The sequence below is a fragment of the Anguilla anguilla genome, chromosome 10 (assembly GCF_013347855.1).
Source record: "Anguilla anguilla isolate fAngAng1 chromosome 10, fAngAng1.pri, whole genome shotgun sequence".
Taxonomy (NCBI): Eukaryota; Metazoa; Chordata; class Actinopteri; order Anguilliformes; family Anguillidae; genus Anguilla; species Anguilla anguilla.
The window spans coordinates 41,082,309-41,107,328 of NC_049210.1; the positions used below are offsets into that span (position 1 = coordinate 41,082,309).

Here is a 25,020-nt window from a genome sequence, read left to right on the forward strand (position 1 = left end):
TAACAAATGTACGCTATTAGCAAATTTTGGCTTTGTTGGCGGCAACATAATTTTTGACATGACTGTTTTATGTTCTTCCTGTCCGTCCATATCAGTCCTTGGCGTGCTCGTGTACGGTCCATGATGTAGACTACGGCTTTATTGTCATTTTTGCATACACAGCCACGTACAGAGCTTCATTAACAAAGCCAGTGTTCACTTAGGAAGTTGATAACCAGCTTCGTGATACCGGTTAAGCCTGACTGCGGTTGTTAGGTTTTGTGAAGCCAGCTAAGGAAAATAACCCCCTCGGTGTGTTAAGCGTCCTTCGTAGTATACCCCCTGATGTCATCAGTGATGATCAACGTTGTTGGATTGTGGAGACGATTGTGCAAATGATAACACGAGACATACTCGAGCCCTACAAATTAATACTGTGCGTTAAATTTGTAATTTACGCCATTTCGAAAGTGAAAGGAATGCCGCCCTAAATATGTTACCTCATACAGCCGCGTATCCGTCTGTCAATACGGGGCCCTCATTCCCCTCAACCCCATCCGCAAGACCACGACCGCCGTTTGGTATTCCGTGCTGGGAAATATGCTCATTTTTATTTGGTAAGATAATAACAGCCTGGTTATAATTATAGCGTGTATTAATAATATTTGTTTCCTATCTGTAGTAGGCTTATATTTTTCGAGTACTTTGTTTTCCCTCCATGTGCTACAGTAGGCTAAAAAAACCGCCATTCACAGTATCTTTTAGGTGAAATGCGTTCTATTTTAATCCACAAGATATCTTTTGAAGCTGGGAGCCTTTTAGAAACTGGGAACCTGTTAGAAGACCTCAATTGCGTTTATTTGTTTTTCTGGATAAGTGACTTCAAAGCTTAGCCCCACAAAAATTCCGTGCGCGTATTCCTAGAAGGATTAGCAAGTCAATAGCAAGTCACTGAGAAACAAAAACGATGAATAACCGGATGCCCAGTGACCGCAAAACATCTATGGCTAGATGGTGAATATGCTGGCGATTTCCTACTTTCCCGAATTAGGAGTTTAATCTTATCTGCAGACAGGTGTAGCATAATTACATTCTAAATATCAACAACTTTTAAAATCATCGAAAATGTAGTTTGTTGAACTTGCTCCCTTGATCCGTTTGGCATGGCTGATCTAAGCAACACATCAAAAACAAACACAAATCCGGATATGCCGTTAACGTTCCGACCCCCGACGAACGCGCAAACAAGTTAACTTACCGTTGAGTTTTTGCGTAGGTTACCTATTCCCCTATGATGAAAAAGTCTCCTTACAATCCCAAACCAAGGAGACCGGAGTGAAACCAGATTTTCGACACTGCCAAATTTCCTGTATCAGGTATATGGGCGTGTCTCTGAATCAACAGGTGAGCACAGGTGTCCTATTGCTCGTGACCGCGCAGCCGTGGGATTATTTTTTCCGGCAGGTCAGAGTGTTTAGTCTGCAAATTTTCAAAGAATTGAATGGCATAGCCATATAATTTTCCTCACAGCAACGAAGGCAACTGTTTGAAATAACCTAAAAATATTGCTGCCGATTCTTTTTTTTAAATTAGCCTTCGAATGGGTTTGGCTAGGCGCAATTGCTTGTTCAAGACTATGCAATGAAAATACCCTGATGTCTAATGATTAGTAATGTTCCACTTCAATTACTTTCAGTATCTTCGCATAGGGTATCATTGACCCTGTTTGGCCAAAATCGAAGAAAAGCCGGTTCCACCGGCTTCAATAATGTTCCTCTTTTCAGAGTTCCACAATAATATCCTGTTGCTTGGCTTAAAGGTAAGGTAAGCAAGCAGGGTGTTGTTGGTGGTAGCCTATCCAGTGTCAAGTCCACACGTTCCCATAGAAACTAAACTCATTCTTGAAAAAGTGGTTTAATTTCATTTCAGTATACTGTACCAGTGGGCATGAGTGCTAAGATATAAGAATAGTCTACAATCAAGCGCTTGGACCACTCCATGACATTACCACGCATTTTTCGTATTTAGTAGCCTACAGTTACCTACACCGTGTATGGAAGTTAGCCGTTGGCTAATATGTTCCAGTTTAACGGAACCTGTGTGAACTGAAAGCCTCCAAGGCCGTTAACGTTGTCTTGTCATTAGGACTAATGAACAGACTAATGTGCGCAATAAAACACGCATCACACTGGAAAATGTGATTAAAGAGCTCATTATTGCAGTGACCTGCAAGCCATGTCGTAAATAACGGTTATGCTCACCCACATTAAATGTAAATCACGGGGTTTTTGGACTATGGTTTTTATTTTTATTTCAAGTATGTACAAGGGTTTGACAAGAAGGGCATAGTTTCATGAATGATTTTATATTTCAATATTTCCACCACAAAGCCATTCATAAAAGTTTAAATAAAACCGAAAATAACAATTTGCTACATTTAAAATGCATGTAAAACACACACCGAGGATGAAACCAGGATAAACTTAGGAAATAAAATATATTTGCAATTAATCTGTGGAGTTGTGAATTTTGTGTTAATATGGCGCACGCTGTCTGAAGAACCGAGATAAATACGGTGGCACTGGCTCCATTGGTTAAACCTAGAAAAGCATCGAAAACACCACGTCCTGCAAATCAACAAATATGAGCATTCTTGGTGCAACACAAGTTGTAAATCACTGCTTTTTTACTGCAGCTTAATTGGATACTTTTTGAAACATACGATGAATACACCCCCCATTGTTACAAGTCAACAATGACTGAAAACGTAATCGGAAACCCTACACCACAAAATGATTAACGCCTTTATTTTGTACATAAAGCATCACGAGACTCCGCTGAATGAAGAACCTAATGGTCCGTGTAATATTGTTGGTATCTGGATCGATTACATACGTTAATTAGCCACGGGACATTAATCTTTTAGCTTGCTTCAGCCGTAGTACTCATACAGCTGTTAAAACACTTACAGAAACTGACTGCTCAGCTTTCACATCGTTTTTAAATGGCTTACCATTCACTGACATCGTCAGCGAGCTCATATTTATATGGAAGAATAACAATGCAAAAAAAAAGAATATTTCTGCGTCCTTCCAATTAGGAATGAATCAAGTTTGACAGGTCCATGTCGGAGTTAAAAATGGCGGAGAACTCCCGAGAGAGCAGCTCGTGGAGGCAGTTGCCGTCGTGTGAGTATATCCAACGTTCGCCCGTCCAGTCGTAGCGCTTTGGCCCACTGCAGGAAGAAAACAGGGTCAGGTGAGCCTTTAAACTGGCTAAAGAAAACTTACATTTGCTGTACTATAGAAATGAATAACAAGCAAATAATTCAGAAATAAGGCAGAGTCGAAACGGTTTGACGTAAAATTGATGCAGACGTGAGCACTGTCCAAAAACATAAGATCAGGGGTCTCAAACTGCAGTCCTGGAGGGCCAGAGCATCTGTAGGTTTTTGTGACTTCCTTTCAGTGAGCATCCAATTAAAAAAAAACTAAAAACAAGATGCATGGACTCTTATTACTTAAATGAAGCACTCCGGTGCATGCACACACACCAAAAACCAGCAGATGCTGCAGCCCATCAGGATGTTAGGTTGACATCCCAGCTCACGATCTTCCTTCTTTCACCTGATGTACAGAGCAAGGACAGGTGAACTCGATATGGCGGAAACGTGGCCAAGTCAATCGGAACTGACATCGGATTGATGAATTGAGAAACGAAGGGTGAGAGGACGCTACTTCAGATGAGGCCCTCATTTAAAAATAAAATTCCATTCATCCATCCATTCAGTGGGCGGGACACCCTCCACATACCTCGTAGGGGAGGAGAGCCAAATCTGCCGGTTTGGCGTCTGTTTGTTGATGACGTAAGTGCCATGGTCTCCGCCCACTTTCACCGTCAGCACTCCGCTCTGCCGAAAGGGAAGAGACACACACACACACACACACACACACACACACGATGAGCCATTTACAGTGCTGGGCGGGTAACACAAGAACGAGATTCCAAACATCCCATCCAATAACAGTCAAAATGATAAAAAATAATCATCTTTTTTGTTGTTGTTTTTTTCTCCTTGTATCTTGAATAAGTATAGAGCATAGAAGCTCACTCAGCTCCTGTTCTACCTCATAATTTACATCTGCTCATAAACAGTAGAAAGCATGTTTAAAAAAATGTAACAATCTTCTCATTATTGCGCAGCATTGCTCACAAACACCCCAATACCAGATACTGCGAGGACTCAAGTTCAATTGATGAAACCTTTTAAAAAGCAAACCGATAATATCCACTCTACTGCTGTAGCAAAAAAAAATATTCTCACTCTTATATCTGAATAAATGATCGCTACGGCGTGCGCAACGACACGGGCTCACTACCTGAAGAGGAGTTTAGGTTAGCCTAGCGGTTGCCCCTCCCAGCCCATAATTTCTGATTTTATTCTGCGTAACAACGTTAACAGCGCGACGGGGCCGTCCCTGGGGTCTGGGCCCGAGCTGGAGGGGAGCTACGCAGAGCACGCCGCCTGCTCGGCTTTTTGGGCGGGGAGAACGTTCGGCCCCTTGAATCTGTTTCGGTTTCCCTCAACGATAAATAACCTGAAAACTGTGCTTCCAGTAACTCCCGCTAAATTCATTTCTCTTTTGTTCCCCCCCCCCCACGCGCGATTTACATTTCCAACTTCCCTCATCTCCCATGGCCGTCCCTCCACCCTGCGAACGGAGCCATTAAACCATTAATTACCATCCACTTCCCCGTTAAAGCGGATTAGATTAAAAAAAGAAAAGAAAAGAAAAAAAACACCAGGACTGAACCGCTGTGCACAATCTGTTCGGCGAAGGGGACCTTTGTAAACGAAGGGTCACGGGTTCAACTCCCAGCTGGGTCACCACTTGCTGTGCCCCTTGACAAATTGCTCAGCTAAAAATAAATGCACAAATAAACAAAACCAGCTGCATAAGTGGTTCAGAGACAAACATCGCCACGCGATTGCATAACAGCACATTTTTAATGGCATGCACTTAAACAGGGCGGCTTAGCTTAGTTAGCTGCTGTCATAAAGCATCTATGTGCAGAGCTGGGTATCCTTAGCGAACTTCAGGTACCTCACTAAAATGGCACAGCAGTCCTCCTCTCCACCTGGGACTTCAACCTGAAAGAATTTGGGGTCCAACTGCAGTTCATCAACCGCAGTGCCTCACTGCCAGGCCATGGTATCTGTTACGCGTCCCGTAGCCCTGATCTTAGACGCCGCCGCCCCATCTGAGGTCAGGTCTACGGGATAATGTTCCAAACAGTTGCGAACAAGTACAAAAACAACATGATGCTTGAGGACAATTCTGCAGGAGGAGCAATAAGGATAATGACATAAAAATTACACCTCTTAAATCCAAACAAAAATTAAGCAGCTCTGCTCAAATATTCAGTTTTCAGTTGTCCTGTTGAAATGGTTTTGAGTCCAGATGATGGTTTATAACTATTTCAGCGAATCATACTTTCTGGGATCAAAATTTTAAAGAATTTTCAATGATTGAAAAATGCTAATTAATTACATCTCAATTATGGTTACTTTCTCATAAACGTATTTCATATATCAGCCTGTATCAGGTGAATCTCTCTGCCAGTGGGCAGGCAGGAGGAAAGGTCATCTGCTGAGCCGGGAGCATCTTCCAACCTGGACAGCACCTGTCCCGCTGAGCGATTTTTAAAAAACCGCAGCGCCATTAATCATGCCCCCCTCTCCCCGGGCCACTGGCTGAGAGTCCCGTCTGCCGCTACCGTTATGGATCTCACCGGCCCCTTCATCCCAGAGGAAATCTCAAAGCCAGAACCAAACCCTCCCCGCCCCCCCCCAAAGCTCAAACAGAATCCCCATGCCACTGTCCAGTCAACCACATGACACTAATCTGACTGGTGACTGGACACAAAGCTGACAGTGTGAATAACCTGCCCACCAATCAGCTTGGGCCTGATGGTCCCAAAGGCTTTTTCTTTCACCCTCTCTTGTGACACTTGAGTCTGCTGCACTCAAGACTCTTTGCTCTAAGGCAGTGGTAACCAACCCTGTTCCTGGAGACCTACCGTCCTGTAGGGTTTCACTCCAACCCTAAAAAAACACACCTCATTCAACAGCTAGAGATCTCGTTGAGCTGCTAATTAGTAGAGTTAGGTGTGCCAAATTAGGGTTGAAATGAAAAACCTACAGGACGGTGGATCGCCAGGAACACGGTTGGTTACCACTCCTCTAAGCCCGAGAGGAGGAGCAAGATGGCCGCCAAAGATGGCCGCCAAAGGAAGAGACAACCTGCAGGACGGCAGACCGCCAGGAAGAGGGTTGGGCAGCCGTGCTGTAGAGCACCGAGACCGTCGTTGACGAGGCGGAGACCGGTCGGGCCGTCCGTCATCCTGAGGGCAGCCGTCAATCATTCTGCCTCCGGCCCCGAGCCGTGCGGTTCTGCGCTGGCTGTGAGCGGCCCGCAGTCTGAGGTGAACGCTGTCCATCACGCAGCCTGCGACGGTGATGGAAATGTCACCGGCTGGGGCGCTGGGACTTACGCACATCCCCCCCCCCCCCCCCCCCCCACCCCCCCACTGTATCTCAGACATCTGACCGATTCATCATCTCCGCTCGCTTGATATGCACGCGGAGTCCGCTGAAAGTGCCAAGCCGTGGTGCTCGGCTCATTGGTATGGCCGACGGCGCGTTCGGATCTGGCACCGGGCGTGCGGGACGCGTCACAGGGCTCCCGCGCGACTCCGCTTCAATGTCCCGGGAAGCGCGGTGACCTTGTGGGAGCTGTGCTCATCTTCTGCAGCCCTGTCAGGCGGTTTTGGAGAGAAGCGGGGCCCGCCGGAGACGGACGTGGGCGGGGCGTACGCCAATTGCCTCCGCTTTCACGCCCACGCCGCTCGCTTGCAACTCTGAGCGTGAAAGGGGAACAAAAATAAGCCTCGGCGAGCTCAACTGCCCCTCGTGCAGGTTTGATTGCATTTACCCACCGCTATGCTACTTCACCGACACACTGGTGAGGAAAACCTAATTTTCCTTGCAAACTAGTTCCATTTTGTTGTGCTCTATGCCAGTGACTGACAGCTGATGTCTGTTGAACTTGCTTGGGAGTCTCTTTCAGAGTTAGTTGGGGGTGCGCAACCCACTTTAGCGATCCAGAAAACTAATAGCTATTTTTGGGTCCCGTTTGCCGAAACTCGCGTTTAATAATTAACACCGGAATTAGGGGTCAGTTATTGGGGGGGGGGGGGGGGGGGGGGGAAGATCCACGGCATGCGGATGCTGGGGTCTGGGTCCGCCGTCAGCTGGGCGGCCCTAATTACCAGCACAGAATTGGGACGGAAATCGATGCCGAAATGGGGATGAAATGAATGTTAAAAACCTGACCTCGGAAAAAAGCCGTTGGCCGCCACGCTGTAATCGATCTCGGAGAACATTCCGCTCGGTCACAGCTTGGACCGGCTACACGCGCTAACTCATGTATTTACTTATTTACGCGTTCTCTCTTTCCTGCCTTTGTTTTAATCTGAAAGGCGTAAAAATGGCTCTCGCCACTGCCGCAGTGGTAGTGCGCTCCACGATGCGTGTATTCACTGATCGGCAGTGTGGTCAGAACCGGAGCATTCAAGAAGAACAGAAGCAAAAAAAAAAAAAAACTACCAGAAGCAGGCTAAACTTCAGTTAAGTTTTCACTTTTTACGAACATTTCCTTCCCTCACCAATGACAAAAAAGCTACCAGTGCTTCCAGAGAAAGGGCCATTTTGAAATAAAATAAAGTTAATGATACTTACGATTATTACAATTATATCACTTAGGCTATTAGGCTTTTCTAAGCACTGTTATAATTATTATATTCATCGAATTTCAGTTCATTGGTTTAAACATACACTTTTTCTTTCTTTTTAAATGTACCATAAGCATGTGATACACTGGCAATATTTAATCGATGCATTTTAACAAACACATAGAGTATCCCCCCCCCTCTGCCAACCAATGACAGCGCCCTATTGATCAGGTGTTTACAACCCGGAGCGTGTCACTGATGAATTGCATTGACCCCGATTATTTTCTCAGACCTCCACGAGGCTTGGAACCAAAGTTTCCAACGACAAGCATACACACACCTGTTAAAAAAGTAATGCATTAATTGTCATCTGCTGAAGGCAGCTGTGATATGTTTTCACTGTTCATGAAGTAAGTGACTAAATACACTTGATTTATTTAACATTATTCTGAGACATGTTCTCTAACTATTTAATCCTGCTTTCAGAAAAAAGCTCTTGAAATTACTCAATTCCTGTATTCAATTTCTAATTTCTAATAATTAATAATAATATTTATTTTCCTGCTGCAGCTGCCCAGTGTTGCATGAAACATGCACGGGAATGATATAACATTTGCTTACAATCCTGCCCTGTTTAGTTATAGTAAAATCTGAAAGTCATTGAGATAATAAATTATCTGTTGTAAAGGCCAATTCTGTCTAGAACCCTTCGAAGGTGAAATAGCAAGGTGGCTACACTGTACATGTGATCAGGATCTACACTAGGTCAACAGCGGCCCCTAGTGGACATGTAACCAAATAGTGGTTGTGCTCATTATAAGCAACATCAAAAAGGACATTTACTTACAGAATAGGTCACGTCATAGTCTGAAGGCGTACGGGACAGATCCATCAGATCCTCAAAATAGTCTGCCAGTGCTTCCAGCGTTTCATCGACTAGTTTCTCGTAGACTGCCTCTGACATCTCACTGTCAAATTAATGACATGAGGTCAGTGGCACTGAAGTGAAGCAGGGGCCAAGATCAAGATACCGGACAGAGACCAGCTGCGATACACCTCAGACTAAACCGTGCTTTTATTAACCCCAAGACAACTGAGTTTGCTCTAACATTAGTAAGATCCTGCACAGATACTGGTACTATAGACTAACCAGAGGATTGACTCGCTTTCCTTCAGTTTTCCACTTTCTTTAACTACAGGAGACTGGCATAGATATTCGCCAAACTAGAACTCTTGTTCCTTCTGTGTTCCGACAGGTTGCTTTGGTAGGTAAATGGGCTTTCTGGTACTATATTAGTAATACGGAGTTGATCATCTGGTTAGTCCACAGCAATATGTGTAGAACCTTATAATTTTCACCCAATTATCGTCTTATTATTATAAACTCGATGGCTATAAGGCTCTTTACTCATCACTAAGACCAACCAGAAACCTTTACGATATTCTGTAGTTGGTAATCAAGCTTAGGTTCATTTCTCAAGCTTGACTCTCCTAATAGTCTACATCACCATTTGCAAGACAAGTTATGTCGTGCTAATATGCAACGCAGCTCGCTAAATGACCGCTAAATGAATTGGAGGTTGGTAGGGAAGCAGTATGCTAACAAACATTGTCCAAAGCATGGTTGGAATGACTCGACTACAAACGGAACTACAACGTTAAACACGATTGTTCTGAATAATTTCCAATAGACGAAAACATCGCATACATCACCTCTTCTGGGATACTTGTTCAGCAAGTGTAGCAGTTGTAACGTGGAGATTTCTTCGTAGTGACTGCACCTCTTGTCCTGTGTAGAGCAACTGAGAACATGGGGTATTACAAATAAACATAGCGAAATAACGTTAGGTTGAATGCGTCAAGCCTTCCACTAGAAGGAAACGCTACGGACACCGCTGGTTTGCAATGCCTTAATAACACGCTGTCAACTGCCTGTTATAGCCCATCCCCTGGGAAGTGTGTGTACTCGGCGTGTAGTGTCCACCTAATCGTTATCTAAGTATTCTACAAATACACAGCTTTACCTTAAGCTGTTCCAGGATTCTGGGTGAGGATACTGATTTTGACTGTCCATTTCGTGAAGAAACGGTGGACATTTACTTCCAGGCCCCCATGTGGTTCTAGGTTAATGTTACGCAGATAGAAAACAGGCATGGCATTTGTTATGCTAGTAATATGCTACGTCACACAGCTCAGAAATATACATTTTCTACGAAATGCTGTACTACGAGAACTGTAGCTCACGACTGACTGGTACAATAGCATCTTCATGAGACTAGTTCACTAATTATCCAGCCACGATTAATGCATTTTCATTCAGGATAACATTAGGTAACAGTTGGTTAGCCTCCTAGATATGTTAGCTCACGATGCCATTTCACTTATCCGGAAAGCAAGCTAAATGCTTTGATATTTTCGTATACTTACGTCATGCGATTTAAACCTGCCCGTCGTAGAGCTGGCATGAATAGCTTCACATTTCCGTGTAAGTCTCAGGTTACGAAGAAAATGATAAATGCATTTTCCCTTAGTTGTCAACCTTGACATGTTCGTTCGTATCACAGACCTGCACTGAAGTTTGTAGTGCGCAATGGACTTCCTCTTGGGTGGGTGTTTACGCAGTTTCTTCTAGACGTATGGGTCTTTACCGCCATCTAGTGTGCTGGAGTGCGAACAACACGTTTTCCTGACGTGGGTTGCTTATCGGTTGAACAAAGTGAAAGAAGAGACTGGCTCGCGAGGCTACCTATCGGTTGCTTATTACAGCACAGACCTTGAACTTGATCATATCCTTAACTGGAATGTTCACAAGATGCATTTATTGTTTTTTTTTGCAGGATTGTTTTGGGTTCAGTGACTTGGTGAGAGAATTTTCAGTGTTAGGAATGTGGAGCTCAGTTGACCTGTCTGGTGTGTTCAAAGATTCTTTACTAATATTATCACCAGATCTATTCAAGAGAATGGACTGGCAACCTGTCCAGGGTGTATTCCTGCTTCTCACCCAATGCACGCTGGGATTGGCTCCAGCACCCCCCGCGACCCTGCTCAGGATAAGCAGGTATAGATAATGGATGGATGGATGGATGGATGGATCTATTCAACAGGATTATGATTGATGTACGTCTTTCTACTCAGCTGTGTAATGTAAGCATATTAAACTGCACACGGTTGAAGCATTCATGGTAAGCAGTGTTGGGGAGTGGTTTAATTACATGTAGTTAACTAGTAGTTTCATCACATTTAGCAGAAGTTTGCTGGTCGTTCAATAACATTCAAATTTGTGTAGCTTAAAATGTAGTACTTAATTACTTTTTTTGTCATTTTGTGGAGTGATTGACTGCAGGAAGTACCGAGCACTTTTTGCTCAAAAAGATTTTTTCCAAACCCCTTTGATCAAATACCACCTCCTCTTTCTCTTTTCCCTGTAATCCAGATTGGTGAGAAGCAATCCACTCCTCAGTCAACTGGCAACCATCATGCAATGCTGGTTTTCCTTGTGTGGAAAAAGAAGGCTTTGCTCACACGTGTGTCATGTCTGGGGAACATGATCTTTTTTATTGATAATTTTTTTAGAAAGTGGTGTGAACTACATTCTTTGAGTTATTGCAGTGCTGCAAGCTACATTCCTCTTTAGGGTAACTTGGCTGTAGTTCAACTACTTTCAGTGTGAAGTAATTTGTAGTTTGTACAAGTTTGTACGCTTTCAGAGTAGATTACCCAATTCTGGTGACAAAGTACGTCTGACAATGATTTCTTGAAAAAAGAAAAGAAAAAAATCAGGAAGCATTGTAATACCTCACATAAAGAACTGAGACCACCAACATTCAGCATGTGTTTTTTTACTATTTTACATACAGTAGCATTTTTTCTATAAATACAACTTTTTTTTACATTCAGAGATTAAAATATTCTTCAGCAAACCGTGTGTTTATCAATGATTCAATAAATTATGGTCTCAAAAACCAGCAAAAGGTGCAATCATGAAGTTAAGATATGTCGATATTGTATGGAATCATTGGCTAGCTTCTGCGTGGTGTCCAAAAACACTGGACTGCCCAACACTTTGCAACATTCCACTGTGAAATACACGTTATTGTGTATGAAGGGTATCCTGAGATCAACTCATTCATCCTCAAAAACATTTCCTATGTGCATCTGAACATCACTGTTCAACTTTCTCTATTTGTGATTCCATCCACATACCTACACACATAGCACATAACATACAGTAGGCTATGTGTGTAAGTAAAAAAATGTGCATATTCACCAATCAAAACATATTTAGGTCTGGAAAACTCACCTGAGTCAGAGTATGACCGTACATATTTATCACATACATTTATTATTTGATACGCTCATAAGAAGTGCCAATTTTTGGACCACGAGTATAGTCTTTCTCTTTCCCATGCCTGCTGTACTCAAAATCTGCCACCAGAGGGTAGTGTTTAATGTATAATGTTCACATCTGATTGCAAAGGCAATGAGGATCAGGCGAAGCAGGGTTGATCGTGATTTTTGAAGAAGTTTCTTTGCCTTTTCTGGCTGCTACGGAAAAGAGGCGGCGTGTTTAAGGTGTCCATACAGGGCACAAACACGCCTGTCCAAGCCTCGCTCCCCAAAGCCACCACTCCGCCATTTTGTTAATTGTGCCATAGCTCCTGTCCCAGGTGGCTTAGGAGTGACTAGGGTGACCTGAAATTTCGACGTCCGTGTGCACCATCATTCAGAGCAGATCTGGACCAACGGAATGGCGCATAACTTCGGCATAGCTAAAAACAAAAAAGCGATCGCTGTAAACATTTGTAATTCTTCTTTTTAAATGCAAGCCATGACAAAGCCAGGTGCGATAACTTTGGATTGCAGGAATCTGTTCTGGTCAGCAGGAAGGACAGAGAACATTCAGTCAAAGAAATATATATTCTATATTTGTATCTATTGATATATGTATATATATATATATATATATATATATATATGCTTCTTAAATGTAAATAACAGGTAAAATTCAACAAAAAAAAGCTACAGCCTCCAGCTGCCATGCTCTTGAGAAGCAGCACTATGTACCAGCAAGCGTAAGGACACCATGAAATGGCACGTAGCTGTGCTGTGACTTCCTTTGGAGAGACTGGAGCTCTTATTCAGATCTGAGGTTTGCATTCAGCTCGACCATGAGCGAATTGGCAACAGAAGATCGCAGCAGGGGGCGGAGGACGGCGAGGGAGGAACGCTCCTGACAGTCAGACAAGTTTGGAGGTCAGAGGTCGAAGGTCCGAGGTCGAAGGCTGGCACCCGCGACTGCGTAAAAGCGATCCTCCGCTCGTCCGGTGTAGCGCGGTGATTGTCGGATGATTGACAGGAGAGTGCTGGTGGAGAAGATGCTGATGTATTGCCCCGCCCCTTTTACTGGAACACAGCAGAGGAGACCAGTGTCAGTGATGATGTCACAGTACTGAACACAAAATCTGAATATTAATTCATAGGGTGGCATGCCATCAGAATGATGCAGGTACGTAATGATGTAGAATGTACAGGGGCTGTAGCAATGTGGAGTGAATGGGCCTCATTCACAAATCTCTTCTTAAATTATTCTAACATTTGTTCTTAAAAAATGTTCCTACAAAAAACCAGTACAGGATTCATGACACATGTGCAGACCTTTGTTTTTGTGCGTATCCCAGGTTTATGAGATGATAAATGCTGACCGCTTGTAAATTTTAGACGCAATCCAGTTCATGTGATTATCAAAAGGAAACAGCCATTAACAAATACAGATGAGAAAAAAATACCAAGATGTTCTTGGAAACGTTCCTAAACACAGTTTACAATTAAATGTGATCGTACGCATGTTTCGGGAATGAGGCCCAATGTGCCCAATGCACACGGTTTGGAGCCTACAAGGAAATCCGCACGGTGTTAGCGCCGACCAAAGTCAGCACCCCGGCTCCCCGTCAGGACGAGCGGAGCACGCGTGTGGAAGGACACGGGGAGGGCGTGCGAGCCACAGAACACTGAGCAGGGCCGCAGCGCATTCCAGAACACACCGTACCAAGCCCGGAGCACACCGGGAAAGACACCTTTTACTCAAACGTGAGCAGAGAGAGAGAAAATGGGAGAGAGATAGAGAGGGAGAGTACGAAAGGGAGACAGAGAGAGAGGGAGAGTACTAAAGGGAGACAGAGAGAGAGAGAGAGTACTAAAGGGAGACAGAGAGAGAGGGAGAGTACTAAAGGAAGACAGCGAAAGAGAGGGAGAGAGAGTGTGTGAAAGGGAGACAGAGAGAAAGAAAGATAGTGAAAGGGAGACAGAGGGAGAGAGATAGGAGAGGGAGGAGTGTGAAGAGTGTGATATCACAGAGGGACGAAGGTGTGAGTGATATTGAGACAGCCCACAAGCACATAAACACACTTACGGGCCAGCTCCTGAGAGAAAGGTAAATAAATAATGAGGGGAGAATACAGAACTCAATAAAATATCAAACAGAGGTGGAAAATGCTTATGGAATTCTGTCTGCCTCCCAGGCAAACACGCACTCATGTGCACACACTCAGACATGCAAAAGGAAAAAAAAACACAGTTCTCCATTTGTTTAGAAGTGACACTTCCTAAAAATGTTTTTCTCAGAATATAAAAAAAAACAGTTTGACTTCTTTAAAGTTTCCTTAAAGTATGAAGCACACAGCTGGAGAATGTACAGCAATGGCAAGGGGGCAGGGTGGTGGTGGTGAAATTAAAAAGACCCTGAGTATGTCACACATTCTAAAAAAATGGCTGGAACGGGTGGGACCTCACAACTGTAAGCAGCCAAGTCAACCGTGTGGCCTGTAACACAAGACTGACCACAGCCAATCAGATTACGGGAAATCGATCCGACAAACTGACTGGAGAGAGTGAGAGTGAGAGGGCGAGAGAGCGTGTCTGGGACAGAGACTACCGGCGGGGCGGAAGGCGTACCAAGTAGACGTCCAGCACGGAGTCGTCGTCTCTGTCCATATCCAGCGTGCTTTGCTCAGACGTCAGGCAGATGGCGCTGTCCTCCAGGGTGAAAGTGGAACTGGAGCCTAAATGAACTCTGAGAGAGAGAGAGAAGGGGGGGGGGGGGGGGTGACGAGGGAGAGAGATGTTGATAGAGAGAGAGAGAGAGAGAAAATGGAGAGATGGACATAGAGAAATTGAGAGAGGGGAGGGGAGAGGAAACACCAGATCTACCTTCAGGTATGAATATGACCTTATTTAGTCATATGACAGCCATTAGGCATGAGATGGGCAGGAAATCAGCAGGCCTGAGAAAGAAGTTTACAGGAAGTGTAGTTTAACCTCAAAGGTTTGAGCCATTAAAAAATAACACAAGTGAGAATTATATAAGCGGGTTGCTTCAAATGCCCAAGTTTGGGACTGTAAGGAAGTTCATTGTAACTGCTTATCTAATGGCATGTAGCCATATTTTTACATATGTAATAATGTACTCATAATGCACAATTGGTCACAGTCAGTTTTCACAAAAGACTTACATTAGAAGAATAATAAATAAATAAATAAATAATTTGTAATAAATTCCGCTTATATGTATTACTTTGTCTTTGTTTTTTGTATTGCGACTGGCTGATGTGCAAACCAAAATGCAGCACATTTCCCTGCAGACATTCTGGCCAGCTCTCTCTCAAGAAAAGGCCTGCTGGGTAAATTGAGGTAACAGGAAGTGTATCTCTGCTTTTGTGCGGTTCACAACCCCCCACCACCTGGAAACCAACCCTCACTGCTGCTATCTAAGTTGTGCTTCACAGATGCACTGATCTGGAAGGTGGTCTGTAACAGAACGCATTGGTGTGTGTAGTTTTGTCATTGTGGTGACGGGGAGCCCCTGCCTGCATTGTTTTGGTCACACGCCTCCACGCCCTGCCTAGGGGACTCAGTGTGCAACCCCCCGCCCCCCTCTCCTGGTCATTATACGCAGGACAAAGGAATTGTGGGCCCCTGCTTAAATATTTAGCGAGCCTGTCAGTGCAGACAATCCAAGATAAAGACAGGGTGTAGCGCTGGAGGCAGGAGTGGGTTTAAGGTGTGACCACAGGGGTCACCTTTCAGCACAGGTATGTGGGGGAAGGGGGGGGGGGGCAAGTGTGAACCTGCTCCAGGCCTTCGGGCCTTCCTTTATGAAATCAAATATATAAACTGGAAAAGCGTGTATATGACTGTTAGGGGGTATGTAATGTCAATGGAAATATTGTGGCTTAACTGTAGGTGGAATAGCAGAGAGTGTTACCATGACAACCAGGTATGTTTCACAGGTGCATGCAACAGGTGGGCGGGGTCACCTGATGAACGAATCGACAGGGCTTACGGGAGTGGCCAGGTGTCACTTGATGAATTTGCAGTGAGTGCTTATAGGAGTGGCCAGGTGTCAGTGTTACCTGTCAGAGTACGGCTCCAGGTACTGGTCATTGGTAAACAGGGAGGAAGTGGAGATTGTGGTTGCCATGGAAGCGGCCTCGCGTAAGGGTGAAGCGGGCAGGACCAGGTCGGGCCGCAGGTGTGAGCCGAATGCTGTCACAGGTAAAACAAAATGGCCATCACTCACCTGAGATTTACAGGTAAACAACCGGCAAGTTCCTTTATTTCAAACACCATCTATTCATACAGCTGGATTTCTACTGAAGGAGTCCAGGTTAAGCATGTTGCTGAAGGGTAAGAGGGCTCCACCTGGGATTTGAACCGGCAGCCTCTGAGTTACAAGCCCAAGTTCCTTAAAAGTTACCCCACACTGCCACCTGACTTGCCTTCGTACTTTATCATCTATGGTCTGTGAGCTTCTCTCAACTGTCATTTTTAAACACCGCAGATCCACATGGAAGGGGCCGGAAACCAGCTGTGTGAGTACAATCTCGCTCACACACTGCAGGACGACAAGTCAACAGCCCTCCAATCTGCACTGTCATGAGCCCGCCTTCAGGAAACACTCACGTCCGGGATCTCTGATCCTTTTTTTCAAAAATGTCCTCAGGCACATGTGAGATTCCATTGCATTTTAATTATCAGCTCAGATAAATCAGTCACTCACTCAGGGAGTCTGAAAAAGCATTCCCGAATCGCAGATTTCTGCCACGTTCCCGTCCCCCCCCCCCCCGGCAACGGCACGTCCGACAGCCAAATTGCTGCAGTTTGCCGACGGGTATTAGAGGGCGAGGCAATCCCTGCCGACGCTTTGCCACGAGAGCCCGGGCACCGCGCCGGGCACCGCGGCGGGTCTGAGGGAAGCCGCGCGAGGCCGCGCGGAGCGGAACATTCTGCCAGGGTTCAGACATCTCCCAGAATCCTTTGCGCAATAAGCTAATGCGACTGTCTTTCCAAACTTCCCAGAAAACTAACAATGAATAATTTTTCCGAATGAAAAGCACACAACTTTGTTATATTCTTGCAGTATGTATTTATTAAATATGTATATATGTATACACACACACACACACACACATACATACATAAATACATGATATACAAACTTAGTCAACATCAATCAGAATTAAATATTTATCCTAGCTATGCCTCGGGTTGTGTGAGTGTATACATATATCCATATTTAATAAACACATACTGTGAAGCTGTAGAGCAGGCTACCAGAACCAGGACACCGTGCGACGTGGAATGACACAAGCTAACGAACTGCAGTCGGCCCGACTGAGAAATTTTCCCACCACAGAATTCGAGAGAAGTTGAGTTCTGGTGCTTCGCTAAGCGCACGGGTGGTGGTGCACGCACAGTCACTTCCGGTGTGGGCAGCGAATTGGACGCTTCCTGTTTTTGGATTTAAACGTAGTGCAGTGCAGACGCCGAGGCACCTTTTACCGAATTTCTCCATAGCTTTAGGGCACATCAATAAGTCTCTCTCTCACACACACACACACACACACACACGAGCACACACACACACACACACACACACGAGCACAGCATTCAGCGGTATCGGTCCTGTTTTGCTAAATGGTGTAAATATGAACACACACTGAAAAGCCTTCTCCTTCAGTCCTCTCCTCATCTCACCCTATTCACCCTTCGGCCACACCCTGTTCAGATACTGCCAGCGGCCCTGCTGAATACACACACGCAAATCCACCCGTGCACTCGCCCATGCAAATGCTGTGCACCCCCAAGCACAAATACACACGCACACACACGCATGCAAATACACACACATGCGCGTGCATACACACACACAGAAAGAGCTAATAATGTGAATCTTTTTTTTTTTTGCAGAGAAGGTAGCTATTATTTGTATAAACACATTTGTAGGTTTCACTTGTTTCCTTTCAATCCACCACAAAATTAGAAGCACGGTGTGTGGATACTTTAGCCAATCCATTATTATAAAATACACAAAAAATAAACAGACACAATGGAACTCCTGGACTGCTCAGGCGACAGAATTAGAGCAGTCCTGTATTCTGTGTGGGGAAAGCAGCGGTGCACCATGGGAAATGTAGTCAGGGTTTACCTCGTCCATCCAGGCTGGCCAGGCTCCGGGCTCCCGCGAGGCGGTCCTTCCTGTCGTCGTTCCGGTCCTCGGTCTGAGACAGGATCTCCTGCGAGGAAAACTTCAGCGCTGGGATGGAGTTACGGGTCCTCCGGGACGGAGAGAACCGGATTGCTGTCCAACAGAGAGAGAGAGAGAGAGAGAGAGAGAGAAAGAGAGAGAGAGAGAGATCGAAAGAAAGACAGAAAGTGAGAAAGTAGAAAGGAAATTTGTGAATATTTGTCGTTTCGATAAACCCAGCTAAAAGTCTGTCACGCAGGTTTCAGAAGAAACTGAAATCGAAAATTGACTGAGAACTAGAGAAAACATGAAAGGATGAGAATTTTCTGAATTGCTTTGAAATAACAAAGGAAGAGAGAGAGACAGTGACAGGCATGCATACATACAGGCACACACACACACATGCGCTTAGAACCAACGCACTGTTGTTATCTTGACGGTTATTATTGTTAATATGCAATATGTTCGTGTTTATGTGCATGTATGTACATGAATATGTATATATATTATTGCATTATTCTGTTATTATTCTTTGTCACCTGATGTTTCACATGTTCCTTGCTGTGCTTTGCCAATACAAATGCAAATGTAACCATGGCGATAAAGCACTTTGAATTTGAATTTCAGATTGAGAGAGAGAGAGAGGTGAACTCTCTGTATCTGAAATGCATGCTTGAGGGCTAAGGGAACTGAAAATGAGCCAGGGACGTACAAAACATTACGTGTCTAACGATGCCCCCCAGGTACAGTAACTTCATCTCCGTGGGATCAGAGCAAAGTGTAGCGGGAGACATTCGTACACAGGACCCTGCCCCCCCCCCCCCCACCCACCCACCCACCCACCCACCCCCCATTACAGAATAATGTTTCCCTCATCACTGACGGAAACTACGGTAGCCCTCCCAAACAACCTTTAAAAGAACTCCCAGGCCGCCATTTTAATACCAAGGCTTAACCCCGTAATAAATCTCGACCAAATACTAGGCCACACATTGACCTATATTTTATGAGAAAAACTTGTGGGTCCTCATTTTTCCATTAACATATTACAATTCAGTCTGCGGGTTGAGGGATGTGGGTCATCATTTTTTAAAAACTGGTTAAAATATTGACTGACCACATCCTTCGTCACGTCGTTGCTTGAATTATCATCACGAGGGACAGAAACATTTTGCTTTTATTGAGTCAGTAAACCAGCGGAGGGTCTTACTCTGAATCTTCCGAAACACCCTTGTGCTCATGAATTTCAGGAATCTGTTGGCATAGAAACCAGGCCGGTGGACGGACACAGAGTCCTGAAACACAAACATTAAACGCCGTTTTCAATTCGATATGACAGTCAAGCAAAATGTTTTCTCGCTATAAAATACTGTCTAAATTTCATAATATTTGGAGGAGATCGAAAAAGTCAATAATAACTTACGCCATCGTATACGAGCGCTTTCCAGGAGTGTTCCAACTTCTTCATGAACCTTAAAAGGCAAAAGATTTGTTTGGCGTAATTATGAAAGCATAATTATGTTAAGAGGCCAATCGGCCTATTCTGGCCCCACTGTTGTCTATGGTCCAGATCTGTGGTAGGCAGCCCTAGTCCCAGAGGGCCAGGGATGTTTTGGTGACTTTTGATGCATTCCTGCACTCAAGTTCTTAATTTAGGTCATTGTTTCATGGCTGAAGACTCTGCACACCCTGTTTCTGAGGCCTAAATCGAGCATTGGCTGAAAGGCAATCGCAGAAACCAGCAGAGCCAGTCCCTCCAGGACGGGACGTTAAGACCCCAGACCTAGACTGAATGCATCGCTGCAACAAGCTTCTCAAGTCTAGGTCTCTGATTTCACAACAACAAAATCCTGAAATTTAACCCGGGCAGTGATGACTCCATGCATGAAACAAAACTTCCTAACTTCAGTGCAAAATTTCACCCAGAGATTAGATTTGAAAAAAAAAAAAAAACCTTTTAAGAGCTCAAATACTCCCGATAAGTTCCCCCCACACACCCTCTGAGACACCTTCCAATGAGACCCATATCACAAAACACAAAACCTTAAATCACTTTTTCCCGTTGACAACAGTAACCAGAGTTAATATTCTGCCGAAAATGACGCAACTCAGCTTGCCTCCGGTCCGGTTCCCGTTAATAATTCATGACGGCGTGGGTTAACACAAACAATCTGAAGAACAGAAAACATCTTAAACTTAGTCACATTAACTGTCTGTCGCGTGATTTTAGCGAGATCTTAGCAACCGCTTCCTTCCTCCACTACTCAGATCAGAACAGACTTTATTTCGCATCTCTCTATTGAAACTCCCCAGCAGCAGAAACCACAGCGGTTAAGACTAATTTGGGCTTCCTAGATACGGCTGCTATTGTTTTCCGCACGCTACAAAAAAAAAAAAAAAAAAAGCATTGTGCAGCTTTAACCTGTACCAGCTACAAACAGAGCTCCATAAAAAGGCTTATGATGCCTAATCTCTTCAGGCTAAGATAAAAGAAGACTCCTAGGGGGATCTGATTTTACATTTTTAAAAGGGATTAATGAAGTGGATTAGAAATCATACACGCTCAGGATGAGCAATGTCATGGGGCACAGCTGGAAATTACATGCAGGGCCCTCCATCTTGGTTTGCAATCAAACAATTCAGTTTACACCACATAGCTCAGGTGGTAAGAGCAGTTGTTTGGCAGTCGGAGGGTTGCCGGTTCGATCCCCCGCCCTGGGCATGTCAAAGTGTCCCTGAGCAAGACACCTAACCCCTAACTACTCTGGTGAATGCGAGGCATCAATTGTAAAGCGCTTTGGATAAAAGCGCTATATAAAATGCAGTCCATTTACCGTTTACCATTACAAATCTAAAATTCCAGAGTAGAGGGCCAACTCAAGAAAAAGTATGTCTTTGTCCCAAAGCACTATGGGGTGCACTGTAGATGTACGGTCAGTGCTGATTCTAGGTGGTGGTCACAGGAAGTTCATGCACCAAACAGCTTACCAGAATACGCATTAGAAGCAGAGACCACAACAAGACCACTACGGACACTTAACACTCCCGAGACTTCAGGCACAGTGATGAGCCTTGATGGTTTTGATTGGCTGAACATCCTGTTTTTGGCTTCAACCATTTGTAAAATCTCATGAGCGAGATCTGACTTAATAAAAAAAAAAACAATAGCCAAGTTAGAACAATCTACCTTGAATAAAGACAATAGATTTTTTTTTTTTTTTTTATCGATATGAAGGCCCTGAATGTTCCAAGCCTCTAAAACACAGTTTTGGTTGCTTGTAAAATGCCTGTAAATAGCAGTCAGTGTTACACTCCCCATTACCTGTACGACTGCAGGATATCGATAATCCCCAGAAATATGAGCAGCTTCTCGTCCTTGTGCGTTCTAGCGGGAATTCCTCCCATTCTGTGAAGAAAGAAATAAACAAAGAAACATAAAAAAAAGCGAGAAGGAGAATGCTCATGGCTTTACTGCACTAGACCAGAGCAGGCAACACTCCCTCAGGTGTTTGAGAACACTTGAGCATGAGAATGTACAGCTCCTAAAGCTACTAGAGCTTATACCCAGAAGTACACACAGCTGATACGCTCCATTGCACAGTACGGGAATAAGCTGAGCTGTGTATGAACATGTATGTTTGTGCCTTAGTTTCACTGTTGAATAAAAAAAAGTCCACAAAGCACTTCGTGCACCAGCAAGAAAAGTGCTGAAGAAATGTATCGCTGATGTGCTGTGCTGTGCTGTGCTGTGCTGTGCTACACCTGCGCCTGTGCTTGACTCTAGTAACAGGTGTAAGGGTACGTGCACAGGCACATCTGTACCGAACGTTACGTCGACTGCGTCACATGACGGGGGCGGAGCCAGACTCACGTGTCGTCGGTGGTGGTGACCTCGCCCGCCCGGCCGTCCCCCTGAATGGACTCCATGGCGGTGGAGTAGAGCACCTTCTGGCCCACCGGCCGACGCCCGTCTCCGCCCCCCTGAGAGGCCTCCTCCTCCCGGTGGCTCTGGTCCAGCACGTGCACCCCCAGCAGCAGGCTGTAGTCCATGATCTTGAAGCTCTCCAGCACCTGGACAGGAGAGAAACACACCTTTAGCACCTGGACAGGAGAGAAACACACCTTTATTGCCTGTGATCTCCCGCTACACCTGAACCAGTCTTTCATCCCTGCTGATTGGGCGCTCTGACCAGAGGCTGCTGTTTCCAGACTGTCGGTTTTATTTTTATTTTTTTTCCACTGAAATAAATAAAGCCTGATAAAGAACCGCGCGGTCGACTCGGTCACACTGCGTTCGTGAAGGTGCAGTCGCTCAAGAGCGCGTCTGCGCGCGTGTGTTTGTTTTGGTTTTAGAGGAACTGTTCAGTTAGCACGCTATCAAGCCTTTATGAAGCCCTTCGTCAGTTGAACACACACTTGCTGTGTGCGTACTGCAAATATCCAGCCGGCTAAAAGACCGATAAAAATAAAATCATAACAGTGATAGCAGTGCTCTTTTGGGAAAGGTGTGACCTTCACGCCAGAGACAAGTTCCTCCTTAGAGGAACGTGAATATTAAAAAAAAGGCTTTTATGAAACTGGCAAATCCATGCAGGAGAAAATCTCAAGCAGCTTTTCGGGGGGCCACGTGGTGCAGTCCATGCAGGGGACAAAACTCTCAGGCCGTATGCTACTCTCTTCGTGTGGATGGGGGTTCGTGTTCGCACCATCACCCCTTTTCTGTGCTGTCCCAGCTAAGATTTTAAAAAAGAAGAAAAAAAAAAGCGGTCCTCACAATGTTACTGCCATGTAGTGGCAATGTTATTACGTGGACAAGGATGTGGTGAAAACGACTTTGTCACCTGCTCAGTTACCTGCGTCAGCACCGACCTACAGCACCACATCCCCTCCCCTAACCCCCCTCTCCCCACCCCTCCCCTCCCCTCCCGGCCTCTTGCCACAGTATATTTGAATGGAGACAGCGCTCGGGGGGGGCGGCGCCCGACGCGGCAGGAAGCCTGCAGCCCGCCAAAATGGGGTCAAGGACGCGACCGCGCGGCGGGTCTTCAGCTAGCGCCGAAACGCCGGCTGCGTTCCGAATTAGCGTCGCCGGGGGAAACCGCGCTCGCCTGGCGGCTTAGATTCCGCCGCACGGCGAACATTCCGACTCTTGATGTTTATCACATCAGCGCAGGTGTTTATCTCTCGAATCGGGGCAGGGCGGGGAACATCTGTCGGCATTCAGCCTGAGGTGCGACAGCAGCGACTCCTTTCACACCGAATGCCACCGTGCTTGAGGGGTTTTTTTTGTTTTGTTTCATTCATTAAATTATGTTACATGAACCAGAGAAACAGGAAGTTCTAAGACTGGCTCTCAAGGTCATAAAAGAGAAGGCAAGTGAAAACAGACTTCCTCCTTCCGTCAATATTTGACTGGCAAATGAACCCTGCCCTGCGTGCGTGAGTGTGCACACGACTGTGCGTTTCTGTGTTCAATCACACATGAGAAAGCTTGTTCCGAAGCACAGCTGAAACTGAAGCTTCACTTAAGTGCTCCAATAAGCAGGCAGCCAGTCAGTGTCACTTGATACTTGGTATTTCAACTCTTCAATATTAAAGTGAACACACGTTTTCTAACAAGTGAGCGTTGCAACCTTTTATTTGAACTACGTGTGTTCAATCACACCCTGTGTTCGAAAAAACAAATGACATTTTCTGAAGAAATTCAAAACGTCTCAGCTGCTACTTGAGCTGCAGTTCCACGACAAACCTTGAGAGGGCGGCAGCGCCTTCAGGTTTAAGATTAACACCCGTGGGTTAGGCCTCATTTATGCGAAATGATATTTCCGTGTTTAAGCAAGCTCTCCCTCACAGTGGTGCAGGATGTGTGACACATATGACAGACTGTGGCCAGAGGCTGCACAGAGTCCCGTCTCTTAACAACACGCCTGTCGTGTGTGTGTGTGTGTGTGTGTGTGTGTGTGTGTGTGTGTAAACACGTCCCCACAATGGCAGGCTCTGTGACATTATTTGGGTTCCTGTGGTCCGGCTGCATTACCATGCCGGGGCCATAATGTAAACACATCCTCCCGTCCTACTTAGGCCAGCCAGTCTCCTGAACACACAAAGACGCGACAAAGCCACTGATACTCAAACACATATACACACTCATAACAGAGACTACTCTCTCTCTCTCTCTCTCACACACACACACACACACACTCACACTCACAAATTCGCACACACACACACACACTGAAACTACAGACTCACGCACACACACACACACAAAACACAGATTCACACAAACACATAATGCACTCAAACACATAATGTACATACTCACAATGTCATACACACTAACACACAAACAATACACACTCGCACACACACACACACACACACACACACATACAGGAACACACACATTCCTCCATTATGGGGTCTGATCACACGCGTAGCAGTTGCTGATGAGTCACAGCCTGCGCACAGTGCCGTCCGAGCTTTCCCTCTCTCTCTCTCTCTCTCTCTCTCTCTCTCTTTGAAAAAACAAGCACACTCTTTTCACAAATCCCCCCTCTCTTTCCCTCCGGTGCAGAACCAGAACCAGAACCACGACCCCAGGACGTTCCTGCCCAAGTTCAAGTTCTTCTCATGTCACAGGCGTGAATCGAAAAACTTTTACAAGGTCAGGAGCGAGCAGCAGCCGTACAGTTATGGTTATTACCAGTGAAAAGCGGCCTATG

General features: G+C 45.2%; 3 protein-coding genes across 6 annotated transcripts in view; all 3 read right to left on the reverse strand.

Annotated features, from left to right (window-relative positions):
• LOC118237445 (tight junction protein ZO-2-like) overlaps nucleotides 1-1,351 on the reverse strand; it is an 87,999-nt gene extending 86,648 nt beyond the window's left edge. The window contains exon 1 of one of the 3 annotated variants that reach the window (XM_035436162.1): nucleotides 1,238-1,351. The gene's annotated coding sequence lies outside the window, so the exon portion shown is untranslated. The remainder of the gene's footprint in view (nucleotides 1-1,237) is intronic. The other 2 variants (XM_035436156.1, XM_035436158.1) reach the window with 2 other exon arrangements.
• A 974-nt stretch (nucleotides 1,352-2,325) lies between these two features.
• Nucleotides 2,326-10,379, reverse strand: fxn (frataxin). Of its 2 annotated transcripts, XM_035436165.1 has the most exons (6): nucleotides 10,201-10,379; nucleotides 9,798-9,893; nucleotides 9,487-9,575; nucleotides 8,621-8,741; nucleotides 3,792-3,889; nucleotides 2,326-3,214 (listed from the first exon to the last, which is right to left on the reverse strand). In XM_035436165.1, the coding sequence occupies exons 2-6, from the start codon at nucleotides 9,867-9,869 to the stop codon at nucleotides 3,076-3,078; spliced, it is 519 nt and encodes a 172-aa protein (XP_035292056.1). In that variant the 5' UTR covers nucleotides 9,870-9,893; nucleotides 10,201-10,379; the 3' UTR covers nucleotides 2,326-3,075. The 2 variants fall into 2 exon arrangements, with proteins under 2 accessions (XP_035292056.1, XP_035292055.1); XM_035436164.1 differs by lacking the exon at nucleotides 9,798-9,893 and having other exon boundaries at nucleotides 10,201-10,376.
• A 923-nt stretch (nucleotides 10,380-11,302) lies between these two features.
• The window catches only part of pip5k1bb (phosphatidylinositol-4-phosphate 5-kinase, type I, beta b), a 42,310-nt gene continuing 28,592 nt past the window's right edge, over nucleotides 11,303-25,020 (reverse strand). The window contains exons 8-15 of the mRNA XM_035379738.1: nucleotides 22,167-22,366; nucleotides 21,618-21,701; nucleotides 19,719-19,767; nucleotides 19,506-19,590; nucleotides 18,257-18,409; nucleotides 16,182-16,314; nucleotides 14,725-14,842; nucleotides 11,303-13,176 (exon numbers count right to left, since the gene is read on the reverse strand). Coding sequence (XP_035235629.1) covers nucleotides 13,174-13,176; nucleotides 14,725-14,842; nucleotides 16,182-16,314; nucleotides 18,257-18,409; nucleotides 19,506-19,590; nucleotides 19,719-19,767; nucleotides 21,618-21,701; nucleotides 22,167-22,366 — 825 coding nt within the window. The 3' untranslated portion in view covers nucleotides 11,303-13,173. The remainder of the gene's footprint in view (nucleotides 13,177-14,724; nucleotides 14,843-16,181; nucleotides 16,315-18,256; nucleotides 18,410-19,505; nucleotides 19,591-19,718; nucleotides 19,768-21,617; nucleotides 21,702-22,166; nucleotides 22,367-25,020) is intronic.

Excerpts from the sequence above, each read along its gene's own strand:
- fxn (XM_035436164.1), bottom strand. The coding sequence starts at position 10,320 with ATGTCAAGGTTGACAACTAAGGGAAAATGCATTTATCATTTTCTTCGT. Across the intron at positions 3,890-8,620 it reads ACTATGACGTGACCTATTCT|AGCGGAGTGCTGACGGTGAA; the intron begins GTAAGTAAATGT and ends CCCTTTCGGCAG. Across the intron at positions 3,215-3,791 it reads TGGCTCTCCTCCCCTACGAG|TGGGCCAAAGCGCTACGACT; the intron begins GTATGTGGAGGG and ends TTCTTCCTGCAG.